This window comes from Atractosteus spatula, chromosome 13 (assembly GCF_055471065.1).
Source record: "Atractosteus spatula isolate fAtrSpa1 chromosome 13, fAtrSpa1.hap1, whole genome shotgun sequence".
Classification (NCBI taxonomy): Eukaryota; Metazoa; Chordata; class Actinopteri; order Semionotiformes; family Lepisosteidae; genus Atractosteus; species Atractosteus spatula.
In genome coordinates, this window is record NC_142718.1 from 8,300,496 (window position 1) to 8,322,535 (window position 22,040).

Below are 22,040 nucleotides of genomic sequence, written 5' to 3' on the forward strand. Positions count from 1 at the left end.
CCTTCAGCCAGAATAAGAAGTTGATGTCAAGAGTGACCAAAAGTGGCCTGCGGGCTGAGGGAATAGTTTGGCCCTGTAGGTTAATCAGAACTGAGAAAGAGCCTGGAGCCCCAGAGTGCGACACTGTGGCTCAGGAGGTTGCTGGTTCAAATCCCGCGGCCGGCAGAGGAATCCTACTCCGTTGGGCCCCTGAGCAAGGCCCTTAACCCCAACTGCTCCAGGGGCGCCGTGTAAATGGCTGACCCTGCGCTCTGACCCCAAGCTTCTCTCTCCCTGTCTGTGTGTCTCATGGAGAGCGAGCTGGGGTATGTGAAAAGACAAATTCCTAATGCAAGAAATTCACCTCTGCCCCAGGTGAATGGTTGTTTACTTGGTCTTAACTGTTTTTAGAGTCCTTTCAATTCAATTGACAATTTTTACTTCAGTAAAAGCAAACCAAAGAACGCGTTGTTAAGCAATCTCCTTCTGATTTAACTACATTGGTGCTTTTTAATAAGATGTAAGGTTCCTGACTAAGAAAACCACAACTGTAATAAGACAAAATGGTAACTATACAATATATGGTAAAGAAGAATATGGAGATTGAGCAGATAAAATCTAAATCCCTAGAAACTTTTTTTTTAATCCGGTGTTATTCGACCAGTGCCAAGATCTAGTTTGCGTTGCAAAATCTTCTGCCAACTTCTTTTTTTCAGGCGGACAGTAATATTCTCAAGAGCTGTAGCCCTGCCCACAAATGTCGTGATCCCCCCCGTGATTCCCTGCATTTAAAAAGGCTGATGGGAGGACTGCGAGTATCTTCCCAGGCAGGGTAGAGCCCAGTGTCTGGAGCAAGAGAAGTTCATACAGTACCAAACTCGCGAAAGAAACATTTTAATTACAATAATGTCGCTTTTGACAAATGTGCTTCACGGCTATGGTAGAAAAAGGGCGCTGGAGCGAGAGAGCATTCATCTTTTGCTCCGGGCAGCCGGTTTTCACAAACTTTCCAAGTTGTCTGCGAGTCAGTCACTGGAAGTGCCGGCTGCGGACGAACGGGTCTTGCCAGAGATGTTTACCCCACCTCAAGACGCCGCCGAGAAACAAACTCGGGTTAAGGCTCTGCGGGAAATGCCGGGACCAAGCACCATTAGTAACCTCATTGAATTTTTCTATCGGGACGGGTTCAGTCGAATTCACGAGATCCAGGTAGGTCTAACGTATAAAAGCGATTAACAAGATGTGAATTATGAAAATACACTACTATTACATTAGAATTGCAGTGGACAGTTATGCTTCTCAAACGCACACTCCGTAGTAACGATCGTTTACTCTAAATCTGTTCTAAGGATGCTTAACAACTCTTTTTTAAATTAAAAATCCTATTTTCCATGCGTTTGTTTTTAAAATTCTAGTCAGTGGAGGCATTGTGAAAGAGACACGTAATTCATTACCTTACTGAATGTACTGGCCTGGGCATGTTTTACTTATATACAAAACCTGTATAAAGTTTTGGCAAAAAATACTTAAAGGATCAGACTGCTTTCTGAAAGTCTTTTAACACAGTGTACACAGGATTCATATTTGTGCCTTTTGCCTTTTTGGCACTCGAGAGTTTGGATTAAAATACAGTTGATTACATCAACGGTGCTCTCCAATTTCCAAGCACATAGTAAAGATTTGAAATAACAGCCCATTCGACCTATTTCGCGTTTAGTAGTACTGATTGATCCAAGGATCTAATCGAGAGCTTCTTTAACAACTTCGACGACGGCGCTATTTGTTGCCGACTCCCACAACCCTTCATGTAAAGTAGCACGTCTTTTCGGGCAGAAAACTGTAGAGCCAGAAAGCTAGTAAATATCAATATATTTTGTTTTTGTCTACGGATCGGTTCGTATGATCTATATCATAAAAGTAATCCGTGCACAATTTGAACAGAAAAACCGGTTCAATTCTAATCAGATGTATGTTAAATATTATAATTCAGTTTTTATAATCATACAATCATGTTTAAGCGGAATCGTACCGCTCTTTGTTTTGTATATTGCAGCCTGCTATAAATGAAGATAATGCCACAATGTCACTTAAACGTGCTGCACGTTTGAAAACGCTAAAATTCTTTTTGCAAATGCCCCGTTTTCAGATATCTGTTCCGGCTGCTGGGTTTGTTCCAAGCGTTACGCAATTCAACACAAGTGAAAAGTGAGGAGTGTATTAGCTTGTCTATTTTAAACGTTTTTTTTATGGGGGGGAAAGGAGACGAGTCCTAATACAATGATTCTTTATCTGTTACCATATATTAAAAATACATTTCGGGTGTATCCTCCGCTATGGATGGTTTTTTTTTTTCAAATAATTTTTAAAAGATATATTTTTGCGGCTTTATCTAGCAGCTACAGGTTTTTAGAGAATAAAATCAGTGCAGACAAGAAGTGAGGTCTTGATTTTTAATGAACACTTTCTTCACGGCAGATTAGATATCTGCTTTTAGTCCTCCTCAGACACGTGGGTAGGATGAGACCGTGTGCATATTGCCCCCATCGAACACGCCCCCTATTTCTAAGTAAACAAATGGGTGCCTTTGGTCCTGCCCGGCATTCGCTTATTGGTCAGTTGTGTGGGCAAGGGCGTTTGTTTTTTTTAATATTAGCCCCTCGTGTAGCTCAAATTCTCCTTACCCCTTGCAGTTATAAAATGCAGCACGCAGGGCGGACTGGGCCAGTGCCAGACCCGTGAGAATCCGCTTTTGTTCTGTTTAACGAAAACGAGCAACGGTTACGCAAGCTCTTAACAATTACTACAAATCTTTAATGAAGGAAATGAGTATTGCAAAGCCAGGTTACAGATTCGTTTTAAGCACAACTCCCCTGAATTTAAATTCTAACACTTTTAACTAACATTACTTTCAGTCAAGCGGACCTTGTGCTTAACAGTTAAAAGTTAATCACTTTTATCTAACATCGTCAACCTTTTTACTGTTCAGGTGGGTAGCTGTGTCAGCATGCGTAGTCAGCAAAGGAGCAAGTAATCGTTTTTTTCCATGCTGAAAAGATAAGAGAGAAAACGCAATGTTTCGGCTGTGAAGCTTTCTTCAGCCGAAACGTTGTGTTTTCTTTCGTCTCTTTTCAGCATGGAATAAACCGATTACTTGTTCCTTTTTATTGTTAGGTCGAAAAGTTCAATTTTTGAGCACAAAACCTTTTGCCACTTGTTTGCAGTTTCACTTGAAGTACTTTGTGCTTTTTTTTCAAGCAGCTTTGTGGAGAGACCGGAATGTGTTTTGACTCCTGGACATTTTCTCACAGTGATCTCACTCTGCTCTAAGCTGTCTGGGTGGTGTGATACACCTTTGGTAATGATCTACTGTACATACTCAAAAGGATATTCAGTGTACATTTTTTTTTCTACCCTTCTCCTGACCTCGTCTTCCTATTGTGTAACATTATCCCTGAGATACGGCGAAAGCCCCTTAGTCTTTATTGTTCTCTGCTTGAAATATACTACCTGACTGAGGGACTACAGGCTCATTTTGTGTGCTGAGGATTTCTGTCCGGAGACTTTATTGTAGAGTGGCTAAGCTGAAAGGCATAATACCACAGGTGTGTTCAATTTTGGAATTCATTTCTACATTTACACTCATATCAGTGGTTAAATTACATGATTGACCAGTTACTGCTACCTCACCAGGGTTTCAAAGCATGTCTGCTCGAGATGGTTCTCGGAACCCATACTGTAAACCTCACATTCCTACAGCTCTAATATCTTGGGTGTGCTGCCTTGAGAGTCTTTCAAAACTGTTATTTTTGACTGGGACTCAAGGCATTCACACAGATTTCCAATGCCTCAGGCCAAAACAGTGTATACTTGCCTAGTCCAAACCTGAAGGATATATCCATATCCATCCTTTTTCTTAACCCACCTTGCACCTGAAACCAGTCCATTAACCTACCAGTATGTCTTTAGACTGTGGGAGGAAACCGGAGCACCTGGAGGAAACCCACACAAATGCAGGGAGAACATACAAACTCCACACAGACAGCACCCCAGGCCCCAAATTGAACCCAGGGCCCCAGTGCTGCGAGGCAGCAATGCTAACCACTGTGTCCTCCGGTAGAAAACAGTTTTTAATTGCCCCGCTATGGAAATAGGACATTTTGATTCTTTTCCAAGCCTGCGCTGTTGGGTGTTTTTATAAAGTCGGCGAAAGGGGATAGCGAATTGTCTCTTCTAACCTGGCGGCATCGGGTTTTCCCCGCTATTCCAGTGGCAAATGTCGTGCGTCTGTCTTCTCTCCAGCTGAAACACACGCAGCAGTATGGCAAGATCTTCAAGTCCCGGTTTGGCCCCCAGCTGGTGGTGTCCATCGCAGACAAGGACATGGTGGCTCAGGTGTTGAGGGCCGAAGGGCGGGCACCTCAGAGAGCCAATATGGAATCCTGGAAAGAATATCGGGATATGAGGGGCCGGGCTACCGGCCTCATTTCTGCGTGAGTATCTAGAAATCGGACCTGCGGACAGGGCTGTCTCATGGGGCAGATTTTCTGGTTTAATGAAGCCTTGTTTTCTTTTCCATCCATCTGTTTTCAAACCGCCTTATCCAGTACAAGGTCGTGGGGGGTGGGGTGCCGGAGCTTATCCTGACAATCAAGGGGCGCAAGGCCAGATGTACCCCCAGAAGGGGTTCCAGTTCATCAGCCCCCAAAACAAACCAAAAACACCCCCCACTCACACCAGGGCTGGTTTTTCCCTGAAACCTGTTCACCTACCAATATGTCTTTGGACTGTGGTGGGGTGGGGAGAAACTAGAGCACCTAGAGGAAACCCATGTGAACAAGGGGAGAACATACAAACTCCACACGTACAGCACCCCATGAATAAAACGCAGGCCCCCGGCGTTATGAGGCAGCAATGCTCACCACCGTGCTGTCCATGTTTTTTTTTTTTTCCATTCGGAAAAAAACTAGCTCTGTACTGTATCAGAACTGTTGTCCAGGGTCTTTGATATTTTACTTTCTTGACTTTTTCTAGCCCAACTTATTTTCCTGTCGCCCCTTGTGTAGTGTTATGGTGTTAATTTGAGACTGGCAAAGCTCCTCAGCCGCACAGTGTAATCTGACGTCCGAGGCCATGCCTAGAAAAGAATTTAGGATGATTTGGAAATGTACTTTTTTTAAATGCCCCCAGCCATATCACCCTGCAGCTCTCAACTGGCTACCCACTGAAGCTAAGCAGGGTTGAGCCTGGTCAGTACCTGGATGGGAGATCTCCTGGGAAGCTATGGTTGCTGCTGGAATTAGTGTTAGTGGGACCAGCGGGGGGCGCCCACCCTGTGTGGGTCTGTGTGGGTCCTAATGCCCCAGTATGGTGGCGGGGACACTATACTGTAGTGGGCGCCATCTTTCGGATGAGACGTTAAACCGAGGTCCTGACTCTCAGTGGTCATTAAATATCCCCGGGCATTTTCTCGATAAGAGTAGGGAGTTATCCCACTGTCCGGGCCAAATTTCCCCCCCCTTGGCCTTTACCGTTGCCTCCAAATTGTCCCCAGGTATGATTGTCTTGCACTTGCCCTGCAATGGACTGGTGTCCCATCCAGGGGGTAGCCTGCCTTGCGCTCATTGGTTGCTGGGTAGGCTCAGGCTTCCCGCGACACCGTAAGGTATAAAGCGGTTTGGTGAATGCCATGACTTTTTGAAAAATGACCTTTAATTTATAAGTCTTGACCGAAAAGCTTGCGACGATTTGTCAGCCTTGTGATTTGCAGAGATCCAGACGTTCTCGCGGACTTGTGTGTGTGTGTGACCCAGGGAGGGTGAGGACTGGCTGAAGATGCGCAGCGCTCTGCGGCAGAGGATCATGCGCCCCCGCGATGTCGCCGTCTTCTCCGATGACGTCAACGGGGTGGTGGCGGACCTGATCAAGAGGATCCACGCTCTGCGCAGCCAGGACGGCGCCGGGCAGACCGTGATGAATGTCAACGATCTCTATTTCAAGTACGCCATGGAAGGTGAGACCAAGTGCCCTGCGTGTTGTCGCCCGAGGGCAGTAACTCTAGTTAAACGGCCAAACCGAGCGCTGTCAAGTTTTATTTAATGTTTCAAAAATATTGCTCTGACACCGAATATTTGTTCATCTGATGTTCGACAGATCATACTATTAGAGAATACTTTTATCAGAAGTATAAACTCCGAATATGCTGACACTCCTTTAAGACCTGTTTCTGATTTTTTAAAATTTCTCCTTTTTCCCTTTTCTGTGTAATGCAGTACAGTATTTAGTCCCCTATAGGTTAGAAAGGAACTTAGTTAACTGCACAAAAAAAAACTCTATTAATAAATATGTAAGCAACAAACAAATGTAATCATTATAGCAACATTCCAGTTGCTCTTGTCTGATTTAGTTTAAACAAGAAATCCTCATGATTTGGGTTCATCACAATACCCAACGTTTTGTGTGTGAATAAAATAACATATGAGATTTTAGACTATTTTGCTGTTCCTTGAGGTCTGTTGCATGCTGTGATGGTAAAGGTTTGACCCAGGCAAGCTCTGACCCCATTGTGTACCTCCTACAGGTGTGGCCTGTATTCTGTACGAGACGAGACTGGGCTGCCTGCAAGAGGAGATTCCTAAACAGAGTCTGGAGTACATTGCAGCCCTACACCTGATGTTCAGCATGTTCAAGACCACCATGTATGCAGGTGCCATTCCCAAGTGGCTTCGCCCCATCATTCCTAAGCCCTGGAACGAGTTCTGCAGGTCCTGGGATGGCCTCTTCAAATTCAGTAAGGATTTTGATGGATTAAATCGCTGAGCGGTGTAAAATCCAGCCGCACCAAGACTACACCCCAGATCCTTCTTTTATTTTAAAACCCACCTTTTTCTTCCAGCCATTTCCTCAAGGTTTTTGTAAACATCGGAGTAAAACCAGAATCTACAATTCTGTGCAAAATATTGGGGAAACTAAAGACACTGGCCTAATCATAGGACAAGCTGCGGCACGAGAAGAATTGTGGAATAACCTTTGGTTAGATAGAAATACATTTTCAAGAATAAACTCGCAATGTTCTGATGGATCTTTTGAACTCCATTTTAACTTCGTTGATCTTTCTTCTTTAAAATAGACTAATTTTGTGAGCTTTTCCGTAGTGTTATTAAAACAGATCAAGCAGTGCATGGTGGGAACATGCATAGTACACAGTTTGAAACGCGATCTGTGTGTTTCAGGCAGTGATATCACCTTGCAGCCTGTAGCCTAGCAGTGTGTGTCTCTAAACTAAACTAGTTAATCTTTGGCTGGACAGAAGTGGTGGAAGAGTTCATCCTTTATGCGTTGTGAAGACACTTTAAAAACAGGGGAAAAAAAACATAAACCTGAAGGATAAATGTGAAGCAGAAGCAGGATGTTTGACATTTTATTGGATGAATGTTTAAAAAAAACCCCAAAGAACTAGGCTTCTGTCTTGGGCAAATTAAATACTCCCTCTTAGCAGAGAAAATCACAACTTGGAGAGCCCAGATTTAATTTTTATTAGGCACACTTGATGCATTGTGGTCATTATGGGATTAAAAGTAACTGATATCTTTTTTTTATTTGTTCTGGAGAATTACAAAATGACAAACGTGGTAGCTGAGGCCAGGGGGTTTCAATGGCGGCTTTTGTCTGTTTTGCAGGTCAGATTCATGTGGACAAAAAACTGTCTGAAATAAAGTCGCAGCTTGCTACTGGCAAAGAGGTGAAAGGAGGCCTGCTAACGCAGCTACTGGTTGGCAAGGAGATGACCCTGGAGGAGATCTATGCCAACATGACGGAGATGCTGCTTGCGGGAGTTGACACGGTATAACAGCGCTCTGGCTCATACCGAGAGACGCGCTCGGATCTGTAGGGTCCTGCAGGGGCCATTTCACAGCAGTCTGGGCCCTCGGTTTCACCCTGCACATTTTTCTCCTCTGCTGTTCTGCATCTCCCTCGCTGCTTAAACAGCACAGCTGTTGGTAAAAGGTCGAACGCAAACAGATTTTAAAGCTGAAGTCCATAACTGGCCTACGGTAGTATGAGCATTATAGAGAGAGATGGCATTGATGACTCGCTATAGTTAGGGGCGGAGCGCTGGCTCTGTGGCTAAGGATCTGCGCCTGTGGCTAGAGGGTTGCCGGTTCAAATCCCACAGCTGGCAGAGGAATCCTACTCCGTTGGGCTCCTGAGCAAGGCCCTTAACCCCAACTGCTCCGGGGGCGCCGTATAATGGCAGACCCAGTGCTCTGACCCCAGGCTCTCTCCCTATCTGTGTGTCTCATGGAGAGCAAGCTGGGGTATACGAAAAGATCATTCATAATGCAAGAAATTGTAAGGGTTAATAAAGTGATGTTAAGTTAAACATTTAAGGTAAGATAAGCTTGGCTTTCAATCGGTATGTCTTGGCATCATGCAAAGGGACTGCTTACGGAACTAGGGGTTCAGAGAACTGGCCTTCAGACCCCGTTTACTTTTGCTAGTTTGATTTTTGTACAAAGGTGAATGAAGGCTGAAAATGTCATTGCACTAGTTGGTTTAATAATTCTGCCAAAAAAAAAAAGCTCTTTATCTCCGCTGAAATCAGGACAATTTGATACGGCACTTATTCCAGTCATTTCATTTTCCCATGTTAAGTTCCACACCGTTTTTTTAAAACACCCTTGAATTTGGAGCTATCGTTTTTAAAAAAAAAATCAAACTTGCTTGCTGCTGTAAGTTGTGCGTGCAAAAGAGAGGATGAGAATTGTGTAGTGGATTTTTTTGTCTAGCACTTCATGAGCTGTATTCCAAATATCTGAATGCATTCAGTGAATAACTTTGCTTTTTATTTTTTCTTTTTTAGCCTGTTGTCTTCACTATATACAGTTGCAATTTTTAACTTTTTGGATTTGGTTCCTACCGATTTGTAGGTGAGAGCAGGGATATTTCATTGTGAACTTTTAAGGTTGCTTCCTCTGTTTAATTACAAGTCATTGCATGTTTATACTATGCCTTTACAGTCCAATACCTAGTGCTGATTTATCTATGCAAAACAGGGGTCAGGGCTCTGTGAAAATACTCCCATTATGTAAATTGATTCTATGTTTTTTTTTTCCCAGCACAATTTTGAGTCGCTTTCAGTGCTGTTATATTGTGTGAAAAACCTCCACCCTCCACATACCAATACATATTCCTGTTTTTGTGGGTAATTCCTATTGATCTACCTTTCTGCTTGTATTTACTGTTTCATGCTCTATGGAAATAGAACTGCAAACAAAAAAAATTGTTCCAAAAACTTAAACCATAGGCAATTTTAGATTTAAAAGAAATGATGGTTTAGAAAAAAAAGGTTTCCTCTGTGGTGATGTCCCACATTGTCAATTAGGTTTAAGTATGCAGTGACTTTGGCTCAAATTGTGACCCACATTGAAAGTAATGCAGCCACCTTCCACAAACACACCACCACACCACACAGTTTAAGTTGGTATAGTTATAATTCTGAATTGGGAACAGTAGTAATCTGAAAGTGCATTTCTGTGGTACTCCTCTACTCTGTGTGCTTAACTGCAGCTTATTTCTGTCCTTAGGGGTGCTTGCAGATCGTGGTGGATTAAGTGCACCTTTGTGACTTCATTTTAAACGTTTCTCGGCGTAAACCCAATTCAAAAAAAAGAAAAAAAATCTTTCCCTCGACACATAATATCATAAAAATATCCATTCTCCCCTCCCTCTCCATAGCCGGTACCAATAAATAAAGTGAATTTATCATTGCCAGCTCTCCATCCCCCTCCTGGGGCTGGAGCAGTGTGTAGAAACATGGATATATTTCCTGTTATTCTTACCGAATTTATACATTCAGCACAGAAAGTTTCCAACTTTATAAAGGATCTTCCGAAAGTTGAAATAGCCATCCGTTTTCCAACCACTTCTTCCAATTTAGGGTCGCAGGGAGCTGGAGCCTGGCAAATGTGCTTAGGACTGGGTACCCCCAGGGTGGGACGGCAGTTTACCACAGTGCACGGACACATGTACGCACGACACCGGGCGCCAGTGTTCCCCGAAGATAGTTAACCCATCACTGTTTTTGGACAGTGGGAACAAACTAGGGCTGGGCGATGTGGCCAAAAACATTATCACGATAAAAATTTTCATATCAGTCGATATTGATAATTACACAATAAATGTCAGATCATTATTTCTTTCAATTTTAAAGGCAGATTTTTTATCCTGAGTGAAAGTTGAAGAAACCAGACAGTTAATTGGTAAATTAAACAACTCTTTATTTTAAGAACACAACAAACACTTGCCAAACAGCAGAAACATTAAACTCAGTTTACACTGAGTTTAAACATGGCTCAGACAGACTGCAAAGTTTAAAGTGCTCTGTTTTATGTCTGATTGTAAAAAGCTAAAATATCTCCAAATTAGTTGTTGAATGACCTTTTCTGTCGACGATGTCATCGTCCTTCGAGCTGGTCGTTGGCAGCACTACATTCGCTTCAGTGTCGCTCATTCCTCCACTCTAACTACAATCCTGTCAGCCACCACCATGTGGGTAAACACCACCACGTTAGCGGCCCGGTCTGCAACACGCACGCGCACTCGCGCAGTATTTTGTGCGCATGCAGCATAAACATATATATCGAACATTTATCGAACTTTTGTTAAAATTATATAGAGGAAAAGTATATCGCGATAATTATCGTTATCGAATTATCGCCCAGCCCTAGAAGAAACCTACATGAACATGGGGAGAACATACAAACTCCACACAAGTGGCGTCCTAGGAATTGAACCCAGGGCCCCAGCGCTGTGCCACCCTGCCACCCCAACTTTAAACATATCATTTTGTGGGTAATATCTTTTGCAGTTCTTGTTTAAGGACAAGGCAGTTGCCGGTTCTAAAACCCCATGGTATGGCAGGTATGCAGTCTTCCCTGACTGATCTTCCCATGTGTCTCCGTCCTCAGACGTCCTTCACATTGTCCTGGAGCACCTACCTGCTAGCCAAACACCCCCATGTCCAGCAGGCTGTTTACGAAGAGGTGGTGAATAACCTAGGGCACGACCAGGTGCCTGTTGCCGAAGATATTACCCACCTGCCTCTCATCAGAGGACTTGTAAAAGAGACTTTGAGGTTTGTGCTATGGCCACCCAACTTCAGACTCTTCGTTTCCTAGTGCCTTTAGCATTTTATTTAATGTTGTTCATTGATAAATTAGGGACATTGACATAAAATCCAGTGATTTAGTGGGATTCCCTTTTAAATGCTGCAGATTATTTATTAAATACGTTATCTGAGCAGCCAGTTTGGTAGAAAATGTTTGTTTATCTTATTTTTTTAAGAGTGGGTGAAGAGATTACAAGCTGAAAATGTTCTCTTTGCTGTGAAGAGACAAACACGGTGGTGCAACACTGAAATATTTCAAACTGTTGAGGGGAAAAAAGGAAGCAATCTTCCTGTTTTACCTCAGAGCCGTGTGTACAGAACTGCCTGGTGGAGCCAATGTTGACTGATCGTACTAAGTCTCTTTTCAAATGGTCCCTCTGTACTTGTGAACTGAGAAAAGGAGCTGATCCTGTAAGAAATGTTTTAAACATCCCTATTAATCAATTCAGATGGGTTTTTGATTTATTTATGTGGAATTGGCTAAGTTCATGTCACCTCTGTTTTGTATTCGATTTTCCTGCAATGACTTTCAAGTGTCATTTTAATGACATCAGTTTTAATGGTGATAAATAATACAGATGTGCTCATCCGATTTTAGATCTCAATTCTGTTGAATTCCCAAATCATTCTATCCAGTTAATGCTATGGTAGTTTTAGAGGTCATTTGGTTGGTTCACCTTATACACTGCATTTTAAATCTACGCAGTCATGAATAAGAAGTTTACATATGGTTTGGATTTCCTTGTTTCATATTTGACTAGTCTTTTAATTCAATATATTTTTGCATATATCTGTACTGTTCCAAGGTGTGTAAAGAAATGGCAAAATCAATTAATTAAACAGAATCCAATTTATATGAAGAAGGCTAATGCATTGTAACTCTCAACTGCTCGAATACACTTCCTTTAAAAAATCTGTACTATGGTATATTGTTTTTAATTCAGTTGTCCATTGATTTTTGGACTATCAGCTTGGATTATACAGTGCAATTTGAATAGAAATATTTCATTTAACATTGGAGGCTGTATTTTTAAGTCTAGTTTTATTTGGATATGTTCCAAAGCTTTGGATGGTGGGGAAATTAATCTCAATCGACTGCTACAAGTGCTCGGAGATCTTACTCATGGTGGTGTTAACACCTCATTTTTCTCTGCAGGCTGTTCCCAGTGCTGCCCGGTAATGGGAGGGTGACCCAGCAGGACCTGGTGGTAGGAGGCTACCACATTCCCAAAGGGGTGAGTTAAGGTTTTAAAATGCGGACAGAAACTGCAGGAAAGTGGTTACTTTCAACTCTTCATTTCTGTTTTTTTTACCAAACAACGTTTCCCCCCCAAAAAAAATGGTTGTGACGGGATGTTTTAAAATGTATTTCCATCCATTTAATATCAGAAAGCTGCTCGTCCTGATCAGGGTCACGGCAAGCAGGAGTCTAGTACTGCGCAAAGCAGGGTTGAGGGCACATGCCAGCCAACCGGGGCAAACTAAAGTTGCTACTGGAAGAGGTGTTAGTGGGGCCAGCAAAGGGCGCTCACCCTGCGGTCCATGTGGGTCCTAATGCCCCAGTATAGTGACGGGGACCCTATACTGTAAACAGGCGCCGTCCTTCGGATGAGACGTAAAACCGAGGTCCTGACTCTCTGTGGTCATTAAAAATCCCAGGGTGTTTCTCGAAAAGAGTAGGGGTGTTACCCCGGCATCCTGGCCAAATTTCCCATTGGCCCTTACCTATCATGGCCTCCTAATAATCCCCATCTATGAATTGGCTTCATTACTCTGCTCTCCTCCCCACTGATAGCTGGTGTGTGGTGAGCGTTCTGGCGCACTATGGCTGCCGTCGCATCATCCAGGTGGGGCTGCACATTGGTGGTGGTGGAGGGGAGTCCCCATTACCTGTAAAGCGCTTTGAGTGGAGTGTCCAGAAAAGCGCTATATAAGTGTAAGCAATTATTAATTATTATTATCAGCCAGCCAAGCCAGCGCTTCAGAAGCAGTCGTAGTACTGGTGCCCAAAGAATCCCTGATTTAACATAAGCCCTTTCTCTCTGGCTCCCAGACCCAGCTGGCCTTGTGCCACTACTCCACGTCGCTGGATGACGAATGCTTTCCCTCTTCCACCGAGTTCCATCCCGCGCGCTGGGTGCGGAAGGACAGCAGTGACCACGTGGACAACTTTGGTTCCATCCCCTTCGGCTACGGAATTCGCAGCTGTATAGGCAAGAGGATTGCCGAGCTGGAGATGCATCTTGCGCTCGCTCAGGTGAGAGGCGGCACCAGAAAGGCCGTGACCGGGCTGTTGCCATGGAGGCAGTCAAGTCAAGTACTTGCAGCTCACTGACTAGCATCTACGTAGCTTGTACTGGCTGGAAGACAGTGGGAAGTGCCATTTTGCTTGACTTTGTGCTGTTGCTAATCTAAGACGTGTGCATGAAAGGGGACCTGCCATCCCGGTTTCTCAGACCGGGTATTCCATCTCGGTAACAAAGTAAATTTTGGTGGATTTTGCACATTTTTTGTAAAATGGATAACTTTGTGAAAGTACTGTAAGTCGCCGTGTCGTTGCAAAGCTCTGGTCTCGCCACGGGCAAAGGGAAGAGACTGCACAAATTGATGTGGCCCTTCCTGCTCACTAGTCGCTGTCATGACTGCGATGTACGGGCGAGTACGTACAGCTGGGGCAGCAGACATTTCACTGCAGAAATGTTCCAAGGTGATCTGCACGCAGAGTTAACAAGTAAGGCCAAGCCATCTTGGTAGAGCAGTATTTCTGTTGGATTACAAGAGATGTATCCACGGGCCTGCTTCCTTGGAATGTAATAAGGTTGCAACGTGTCGCGTTTTCTTACCTCGTTCTGAATCATGGAACACGGCGCAGCGCATACCTGGAAATTGTCTATTTTAGATGTCAAATCTCCAATTTACAAGTTACTGTGCACCTTACTTTTATTGTGGTTTGACAGGCACTCATCAATACTGGTTCTTTCTAATCCCCAAAATATAACAATAGCATTGAAGTCAATTGTACCACGTTGGTATTGTGCATGAAGCAAAGACATTGATTAGAAATAGACTTAAATAACTTAGTATTCCAGTATAATAGTATTACTGCTAAGAATGTCCACTTACTTACTGTTCATTCCAAAGGGTTCTGAAGCACTTGACGCATAGGAGGGGATACCCCTTCTTTATAATAACTGCTTGTACCAGCAGCTTCACTATAGAACTGCTATTCTTTACTACAGCAGAACAGGTGGAGCAATGAGAAATTGTTGCACCAGTTGAACTTTAGTTTGGCCAGACTGGATTTTATCCAGGACACTTGGTTTGATTCTCCTGCTCTTACTAATTGTACCACAGGGAGTAACAAGAGACATACAAAACAAAACCAACAAAAAATGGCAGTATGGACCTAAAGAAGAGCAAATAACATTTCACAAAAACTGGCACTGTTTTGAAAAAGACAGTGGTTTGCACTAGAGACAATATCGTGATTTATTTAATAATGAAATAGATTATTTCGCTAAGCATGTACAAAAATAAACTCGTAAGGAAACTGAAAATTGGCACAATACAGATTTTTTTATTTCCTGTCGTCCTTGTCCTTTCAGCTGCTCCAAAAGTTCCGGATCGAGGAGTCACCGTATACCAAAACGGTTACTGCCAAGACCCACGGCCTACTGACGCCCGCAGCCCCTATCAACATCAGGTTTGTTGACAGGCAGTAGCAACAGGAACATTCATATCGGTGGAGAAGATTTGTGGCTTTCTCCAAGCCCTTCGTGGATCGACATAGGTGGACATGACCTCTTTTCAGCACTTTTCAAATTGGCAGAAATCAGTGGTCAAAGGTTTTACAGCCAGGTGCTTCCTGGTGGTTCTTGGAGTCTTGGAGAGCGACCTTCTCTTTTATTCCCGAATCCGTGTAGAGAGAGGTCCGTTCCAAACAGACTTTATTGTATACTTTCTGTATCTCAGCTTGTAGAAGACTCTGCCGGTTGCATAATTGACACTATACAACAAGCAGAGCAGAGTTTTTATTTTTCCAGTTTGTAAGTCTTTTAAAGTCTTTGTAATCCTTGGTTGATTTAACACGTGCGGAAATAGTGAACATGAACTATAAACATACAGTTACATTAAAAAAACTGCTTTATTTTTCACATTTTGAGACAATTTAGATACTAATGTAAAAAACCAAGAAAGTACACTTTACTAAGTGACTTAAAGGTACAGTACTTCTAAAGAAATTAGAATGAAATGAAAGTCTCAAAGGACCAAGTCCTTTGTTGTGATTTTGTGGTTTTAAAAATGTAATGACTCCTTTATTAAAAAGGAGCAAACGACCACAGTACTCACATTAATTCTAACAAAAGTATAACAGCTTCAAGACCAAGTAGACTTTGGTTACTGAATCCAGATTTTAAATTTGCAGCTAGAGATTGGTGTTCTGTTTCTCCTAGAGTTCACAGAACACAAACATTTAGAGTTTAAATATTATGAGCAAAAAAGCTCTGAATTTTGGGAAGCTCTTTGGGTGTAATATAGTGGAAGGGCTCAAAGAATGTTAAAATTCAGACCTTCTGAATGTAGCAGGACCTTAATATTGTGGTGTCCATTCAGTCCTACCAAGATTCCTATGCTTATTTAGTACTGGGAAGATTTCTGCCCTCATTCTTATCTAAACTGAATGAAAATGTGTTCTGTGGTATTTCTGTATCCTGTTGCCTTGGTAAGTTTTTATTCAGTTCTGATCGTTTATTTTTTGTCTCAACTGCCAAACCATAACCTTGGTTTACATTGCTTGGGGGAAAATTAGTTTTTTGTGAGATTAATATTGACCCTTTGTAGTTTAAACAGATTTTCTTTAGAACGCCTGCTCTTTCCCTAAACACTGTGCTGTTAAGGGAAAATGGAGAGGGAGTAACACTTACATTCGCATGCAGTGGGAAGCTACAGAACATCCGTGTATGAGCTGAAAAGGAAAAAGAGGTGGCTAAGAGCACACTGAAAAGTGAAAAGACTGCCGAAAAATACAACAATTCTGTGAATTCTGAGTGTGAAAGGGAGGTGCGTGCGTTTAAAACACAAATTTGTTGTGTTTTTCTTTCGTTGTGGCATTAACATTTCAATCGACCATATAAATGGTGCACTTGGAGTTTTGTGTTTATTATTAAGGTCCCAAAAATTCTATTGACATATGCAGAAAACTGTTTCAGGGGAGATAGTTATTAGGTATGTTGTGCTGTAAGGTAAATAAAGCTCTGATAGAGTACGTCTGTGTTTTAATACTCTGTTAAAGTGCTGTTATCTAGACTGATTTTCAAACGTATGTGGGATGGTAGTTTTGGGAAAGATTACTTAAAATAACCTATTTTAAAGGCTGATCAAGTGACTCCAAATGCTGAACATTTTAACACCCAAATATAGAATTCGTAAGGTTCTGTTTTAATTTGACATAGATTGTGTTTTTTTTTTTTCATATTGCCACCGCAGGAATGTGAAAATGAGGGAAGTGGTTGAAACTTTTAAGATGAGCTAGGTAATATTTTAATATTTTTGAAAAGAGGTTAAAAACGAAACATTGTACTCTTCAGTCAGTGGTATTGTTACAGTTATTGGAACTGGCTCTTCAGGCATCTTAAGAATATACAGGCAATAGCTAACGTCTGGCTAGAGCCAACATTATGGTTATCAGGGGCTTCGGAACAAGAAAGGAACTGCTTACTGAGTTGTATGGGGCATGAGAGACAGTGATCAAAGGAGTTTTCTTGTTTACCTTGGTCAATTAAATTCTGGGTAAATGATTAAGGATCATCAGAAGTCCAGGAATTGGGATAGTACAGGCAGGCGGGGAGGGAGAGAGAAGGACATGGGAGAAAGAACAAGAATACTCACAGACAGGGGGTTCTTGTTCTTATTCCCTTAAAACAATTAATTAAAAACAATTTCTCCTGGTTAATGGAAGGATTTTTGGAATAGGGAGATAGGTTCCCATTTATTTTGTAGCTTCAGGGTTTATGGAGAGAGAGATGTAACTCGAAGCTGTGTACTGTTTGGTCCAAAGGCAGGTTTGTCTCTATTTTGGGGCCTGTTAGGTGTTGCATAGGATTTGAATACCAGTAGCAGGCTGGGGTTTTTTCTGGTTGGAACATGTCTTTGAGATGCCTTGTTTGTAAATAGTGTAACTTGTATGTTCTGTGTTTAGTGTGTGTATCATAGTTATCAATAAATATTTACTTAACCCAGTGTGTCTGATTTATTACTCTTTTCATCAAAGCTCTGCTAGAGAACAAAGGACTCAAGTTCTTTTATTTATACCGACCAATCAGGTATATTCCTGAATTATCTTTACAATTTAGGGGTTATGATTATTTTAATTATTGATTTAATCTGCCTATTTCTCACATTCTCCATGTTCATAACCCCCTGTTAATGACAATATGTTTAATAATAACATTAGCAAACACATAGTCCTTTTGAATACGGAAAAAACATGTGGGTTACGAACTATTTTAGTCTGATAAACTACTGCAAATACTAAATTAAATGAGCAGCTGCAATCTGTAGTCTTACATAAGAATGTATTATTATACTTAAATAGTCTTTAATGTTTTGATGTAAATTGGTTTACCTTAGTAAGATGGTGTATTAACAGTATGTTTAACAAGCATTTCCCCAAATCTTTGTTTGAAAATGAGTTTTTTTTCATGATTTTTTCTCTTGCTCAATGCCCATTAATATGTGAAAGATCACACATGCAAACTGGCCCATTGAGATCCTGCCTCAAACTATTCTGCTTTTTCTAAATTGTAGTAACGCTTAGTAAAGGTAAAATAATTTGAATGCATACTGTAGATTTGAGTCCGCTTGTTAGCCTTAATGCTCATAGTTTCTTTATTTACTTTATTTTAAAATGTGTTTTCTTGTACATTTCGTATTGCTCGTTTGTAGTGTAACATATTGTAACATCACTTTGTAAAACATACTAGTATGCAGCACTGCATACAAATGTGAAAACTTGAAATATTTCGATCTTTTATCAAACTACTTTTTACACATTCTGAAATATCTTGTGCATCTAAAAAAAAGTTTGTGTGGTATATAGTGTATGGAAAATTAAACTTTTTTTGCTATTTTTCTGCAGTGTATCTTTGGTCAACAACTTTCTGATCAAATGATGTTGTTCAGTGCTGATTTTAAACTGGTACAGCTCGCAATCTGTTCACAATTACAGTATTAATCTCACGCAGTATAATTGCTTTTGAATCCAGTTTCATGGGAACTAAATAAATTACTTTCGGCAGGAGAAAATGTCAGAATTTGCAGCAGTCAAACACAATGAGAATATGTAAGTATAGCAGTTGCAACTGAAGTTAAACAGCAGTAACACCACACCCTGTTGGCTTGTGTTCCATGACCACAGTGAATCAATTGCCTCTAGTGAATTACATTACCAAACATTGAACTGAAAACAGTTGTGAAATATAGTGCTGAAGAGTCAGTGAAGGATGTAGATCAGAACTGAGACATCATGGGTAGTTACTGTCTAAACAGATGAGTTTTAAGCAGCAACTGCCAAGCAGTTGGAGGACCAAGCTTTCCTGCTTTGTGTAGATATTTTAGTCCACCACTGAGGAGTGAGAGTGGAGAATGAATGTGTTGTGTTTCAAAGTGGGAGAAGAGAGATGGAGTACAGAGAGTACTCCAGAGCAATAGAGAGGGCAAGGGTGTAGTGAAAAAACAAGAGCTTCATGAAGTGGAGACAACCCTGCAGCCTCTTCATACAGAGGGGGAGACTGCCTGACCGCTAAGAGACAAAATGAGCAAATCCAAGACCTCAGATAAAGAACTCGGGACACAAGCAAGAAAGAGTTGTAGCAGGACGACAAAAAGCTGCAGACCCAAGTAGCTGAGCTGAGAGAGGAGCTGCCGTTCACAGGGAGGACAAAGGCCTGAAAGAGAAGCAGTGCTAGTAACAGAGGAGACCTGAGACCAAGGACACAGCAAAACAACACACAGCACTACCCACGATGTCTAAAAGTGGAGACAGACTCAAGCTTAATAACTACCAGGGCATCTGTGCGAACAGTGACCTGAGGAAGGTATTTTGCAGGATCACGGATGCCTGAATACTCACCTTCGTTACTTAGCACAGTGTCCTGAGCAAAAGGACAAACAAACATTTAAAAGTGAAAGGAAAAAAAGCTGAAAGGAGAAAAAAGAGACACAGCGTTTCAGCTGTGGAGCCTTCTTCAGGTGTCACACTTGAAGAAAGGTTCACACCCGAAGGGTTGTGTCTCTTCTCTTTTCAGCATGGAATAAACCTTTACCTGTTCCTTTGCATCCTATGCCTGCTGACGCAGCTCCCTACTTGAACCTCTTAGACACAAACATGTCCATAAAAAAAAACAAAGGAAAAACATTCACCTGCTTTAGTAATTTGATTTGACCAAATTGTTTTACAAATCTCAAAGTGGTGTAGGAGATAAAATCTATGACATAAATCAATGTGCTCAGAGAACAGGTGTGCAGTGAAAACAGGAGACAGAAGAACAGTGTCCTTCACACAGGGTAATAGGTAAGACAGGCCTGTAGCCTGAGCCCAGCATTGTTAAATATCTGCATCAATGTGCTATCAGTCTGCAGGGCCTGGTCTCGCACTACATGACACAGAGATCAAGTTCCTGCTCTACACTGATGACCTGGTCCTGCTGTCACCCACAAAACAGGAGCTGCAGCAGAGCCTGGCACTTCTGGAGTAGTACTGTCAGACCTGGACACTGATAGTCAATCTGGAATTTTGTTCTATGAAAAAGCACCAGTTTCATGACCCGGGAGTTTTACAAACAGCACTTGGTGAAATGGAATATAGGCTGAGTCATGTGCTAGCCTTCATTAGATAAACTAGCTTGATACCGTTCAGTTGTGGTACTCTTCCTTCTGCACCTGTAATTCTAAACCAGTGTCCCACTGTGGTGATGACTGATTAATTACAGTATTGCCAAAGTATATACATTCAATACAACATCTGCAGAGATGTACTATATAAATGCATTTTAGGACATTTACATACAATATACAACACATTGGGAAACGGGCTCACTCTCCATTCCTCAAGCTGTGACAGGAGATCACGTACTGAGCTGCCAGCTCAATCGAGTTCCCTCTCCCCTCTCCAAGGAGCACTGGGAGTTGTTCCGACTCCAGCAGGGGTGAGACTTCTGGGATTACCTTTGTTATTGGAGCGAAAAACATTAGTCTCATGAATGTTTGTCCAATAAATCAAAAGGAATCTTCTGGAAACGTCTCGGTAAATCATCAAGAGTCTTCATCAGTGAGAAACCCAGGATAAAAGACTGGTAGGCAGAAGCTGGAGAGACACGTGGAAAAAAGAAGGAAGAGACAGAGAGAGGACGACGTGGACAGAGAGGACCTTGTTCAAATAAACTTTAGAGACCAGTATTTAAACCCTGTTTAAAAGAGCTTGCCATTCAGTATATACTCCTAAGCCATTCTATATAACTGTGCTATAACCTTTATGCCTTTAAATGGTAAACTCTGATATAGCTGTGACTGTACCTGTTGTTTTTTGTCTTTTTTTCCTCCTTTCCTCTTTCACCCTTTTATTTTTTTCCCTTAATTCCATTCTTCATTTCTTTTTCTTACATTCACTGTTATTCTCTTTAAAAAAAATGTAAAAGTGTCAAAATTGATGTCTCTGCTGTGATATTTAATAAACAGAATTGGGAAAAAAAAGAGCTTGCCATTCTGTTATTTTAAAAATCCGCCTTCCTTTTTAAAAGAGTCCCCAGGTTAAAAATAATCTCTCCTGGTTAGTGATATATTTTTATAATAGGGAACTAGATTCACATTCACTTGGGAGCATCCGGGTGTAAAGAAAGAGAGATTTAACTCTGGGTCCTATTCTTTTTAATTTTGGTTAATCTCTCTTGTAGGCCTGTTAGGCAATACAGTATATAGGTTTTTTGAGTACTGGTCAGCAGTCTAGGTTTCTCTGATGAGGACATAGGCCTCTGAGGCTCCTTGTTCGCAAATAGGGTAACTTGGCTGTTGCTTGTTAAGTTCTTTACTGTTTAGTTCATGTTATTGTCCTGGTTAACAAATAGTTTTGTTTCAGTTTGCCTCTCATTTATTACTCTTTTGCCAGAGCTGTGCCAAAGAATAAAGAACTCTGGTGCCTCAAACTACAGTATGTCAATCACGTGGGCATATTCTTGACATATCTTTTACAATTCTGGGGCTATGAGTATTTATTTTAATGATTAATTACCCCCCTCTCTATTATACAGAGGTTATAATAAAAGTTCATTAGGAATGACAACAGCCGAGTTCAATGAGACTCAGCTGTCGGTAATTCACAATCACTCCTGACATCTTTTCCTCACCTAAAACATTATCCATACCATATCCCTTTATCCCCCTCTCTCCCTTTCTGCATCCCACCTCCAGCCAGGAGGTAAGCTCTCAGCCAAGCAGGTTAAACCAAATTTTGACTAAAGCGCTCCATCGTCCTTTCAGTACATGAGTTCGTGGGCGTTGTTATTCCTAATCGGCTATATTTCCTTAGCCTCCTGCATGTAAAAATATTGAAAAATATTATCTCAGATGTCACAGAAGAAGGAGAAATGATTCACATATTAGGTGCACTTAAAATAATCTGATTAGGCACTTTTGTTACTCAGTTAGCAAAGGCCCTCACCTGAGAGCATATTGAGCTCTACGATGACAGATGCGAGCCTGGGTCATGTTACTAGCCGACTGTAACTGGGATTCCCCAAGATGCCGTGCCCGGAGTTCTAAGTGCTGCCAGGGGTAGGGTGGAATTAGTCAGATTGGGCCTGCAGAGCACATGCAGATATGTGGTGCTGTCCTTCGGTTG

General features: G+C 41.8%; 1 protein-coding gene across 1 annotated transcript; it reads left to right on the forward strand.

Moving 5' to 3' along the window:
* The first annotated feature begins 816 nt into the window (after window positions 1-816).
* cyp27c1 (cytochrome P450 family 27 subfamily C member 1) lies at window positions 817-17,385 on the forward strand. The gene is made up of 9 exons (XM_088931161.1): window positions 817-1,188; window positions 4,279-4,469; window positions 5,790-5,989; window positions 6,557-6,766; window positions 7,656-7,819; window positions 10,947-11,113; window positions 12,303-12,381; window positions 13,200-13,403; window positions 14,752-17,385. The coding sequence occupies exons 1-9, from the start codon at window positions 886-888 to the stop codon at window positions 14,866-14,868; spliced, it is 1,635 nt and encodes a 544-aa protein (XP_088787287.1). The 5' UTR covers window positions 817-885; the 3' UTR covers window positions 14,869-17,385.
* The last annotated feature ends 4,655 nt before the right edge of the window (window positions 17,386-22,040 follow it).

Coding starts and splice junctions, on each gene's coding strand:
- cyp27c1 (XM_088931161.1), top strand. CDS start 886: ATGTCGCTTTTGACAAATGTGCTTCACGGCTATGGTAGAAAAAGGGCG. Junction 7,820..10,946: donor TGCTTGCGGGAGTTGACACG/GTATAACAGCGC, acceptor CTCCGTCCTCAG/ACGTCCTTCACATTGTCCTG. Junction 11,114..12,302: donor CTTGTAAAAGAGACTTTGAG/GTTTGTGCTATG, acceptor TTTTCTCTGCAG/GCTGTTCCCAGTGCTGCCCG.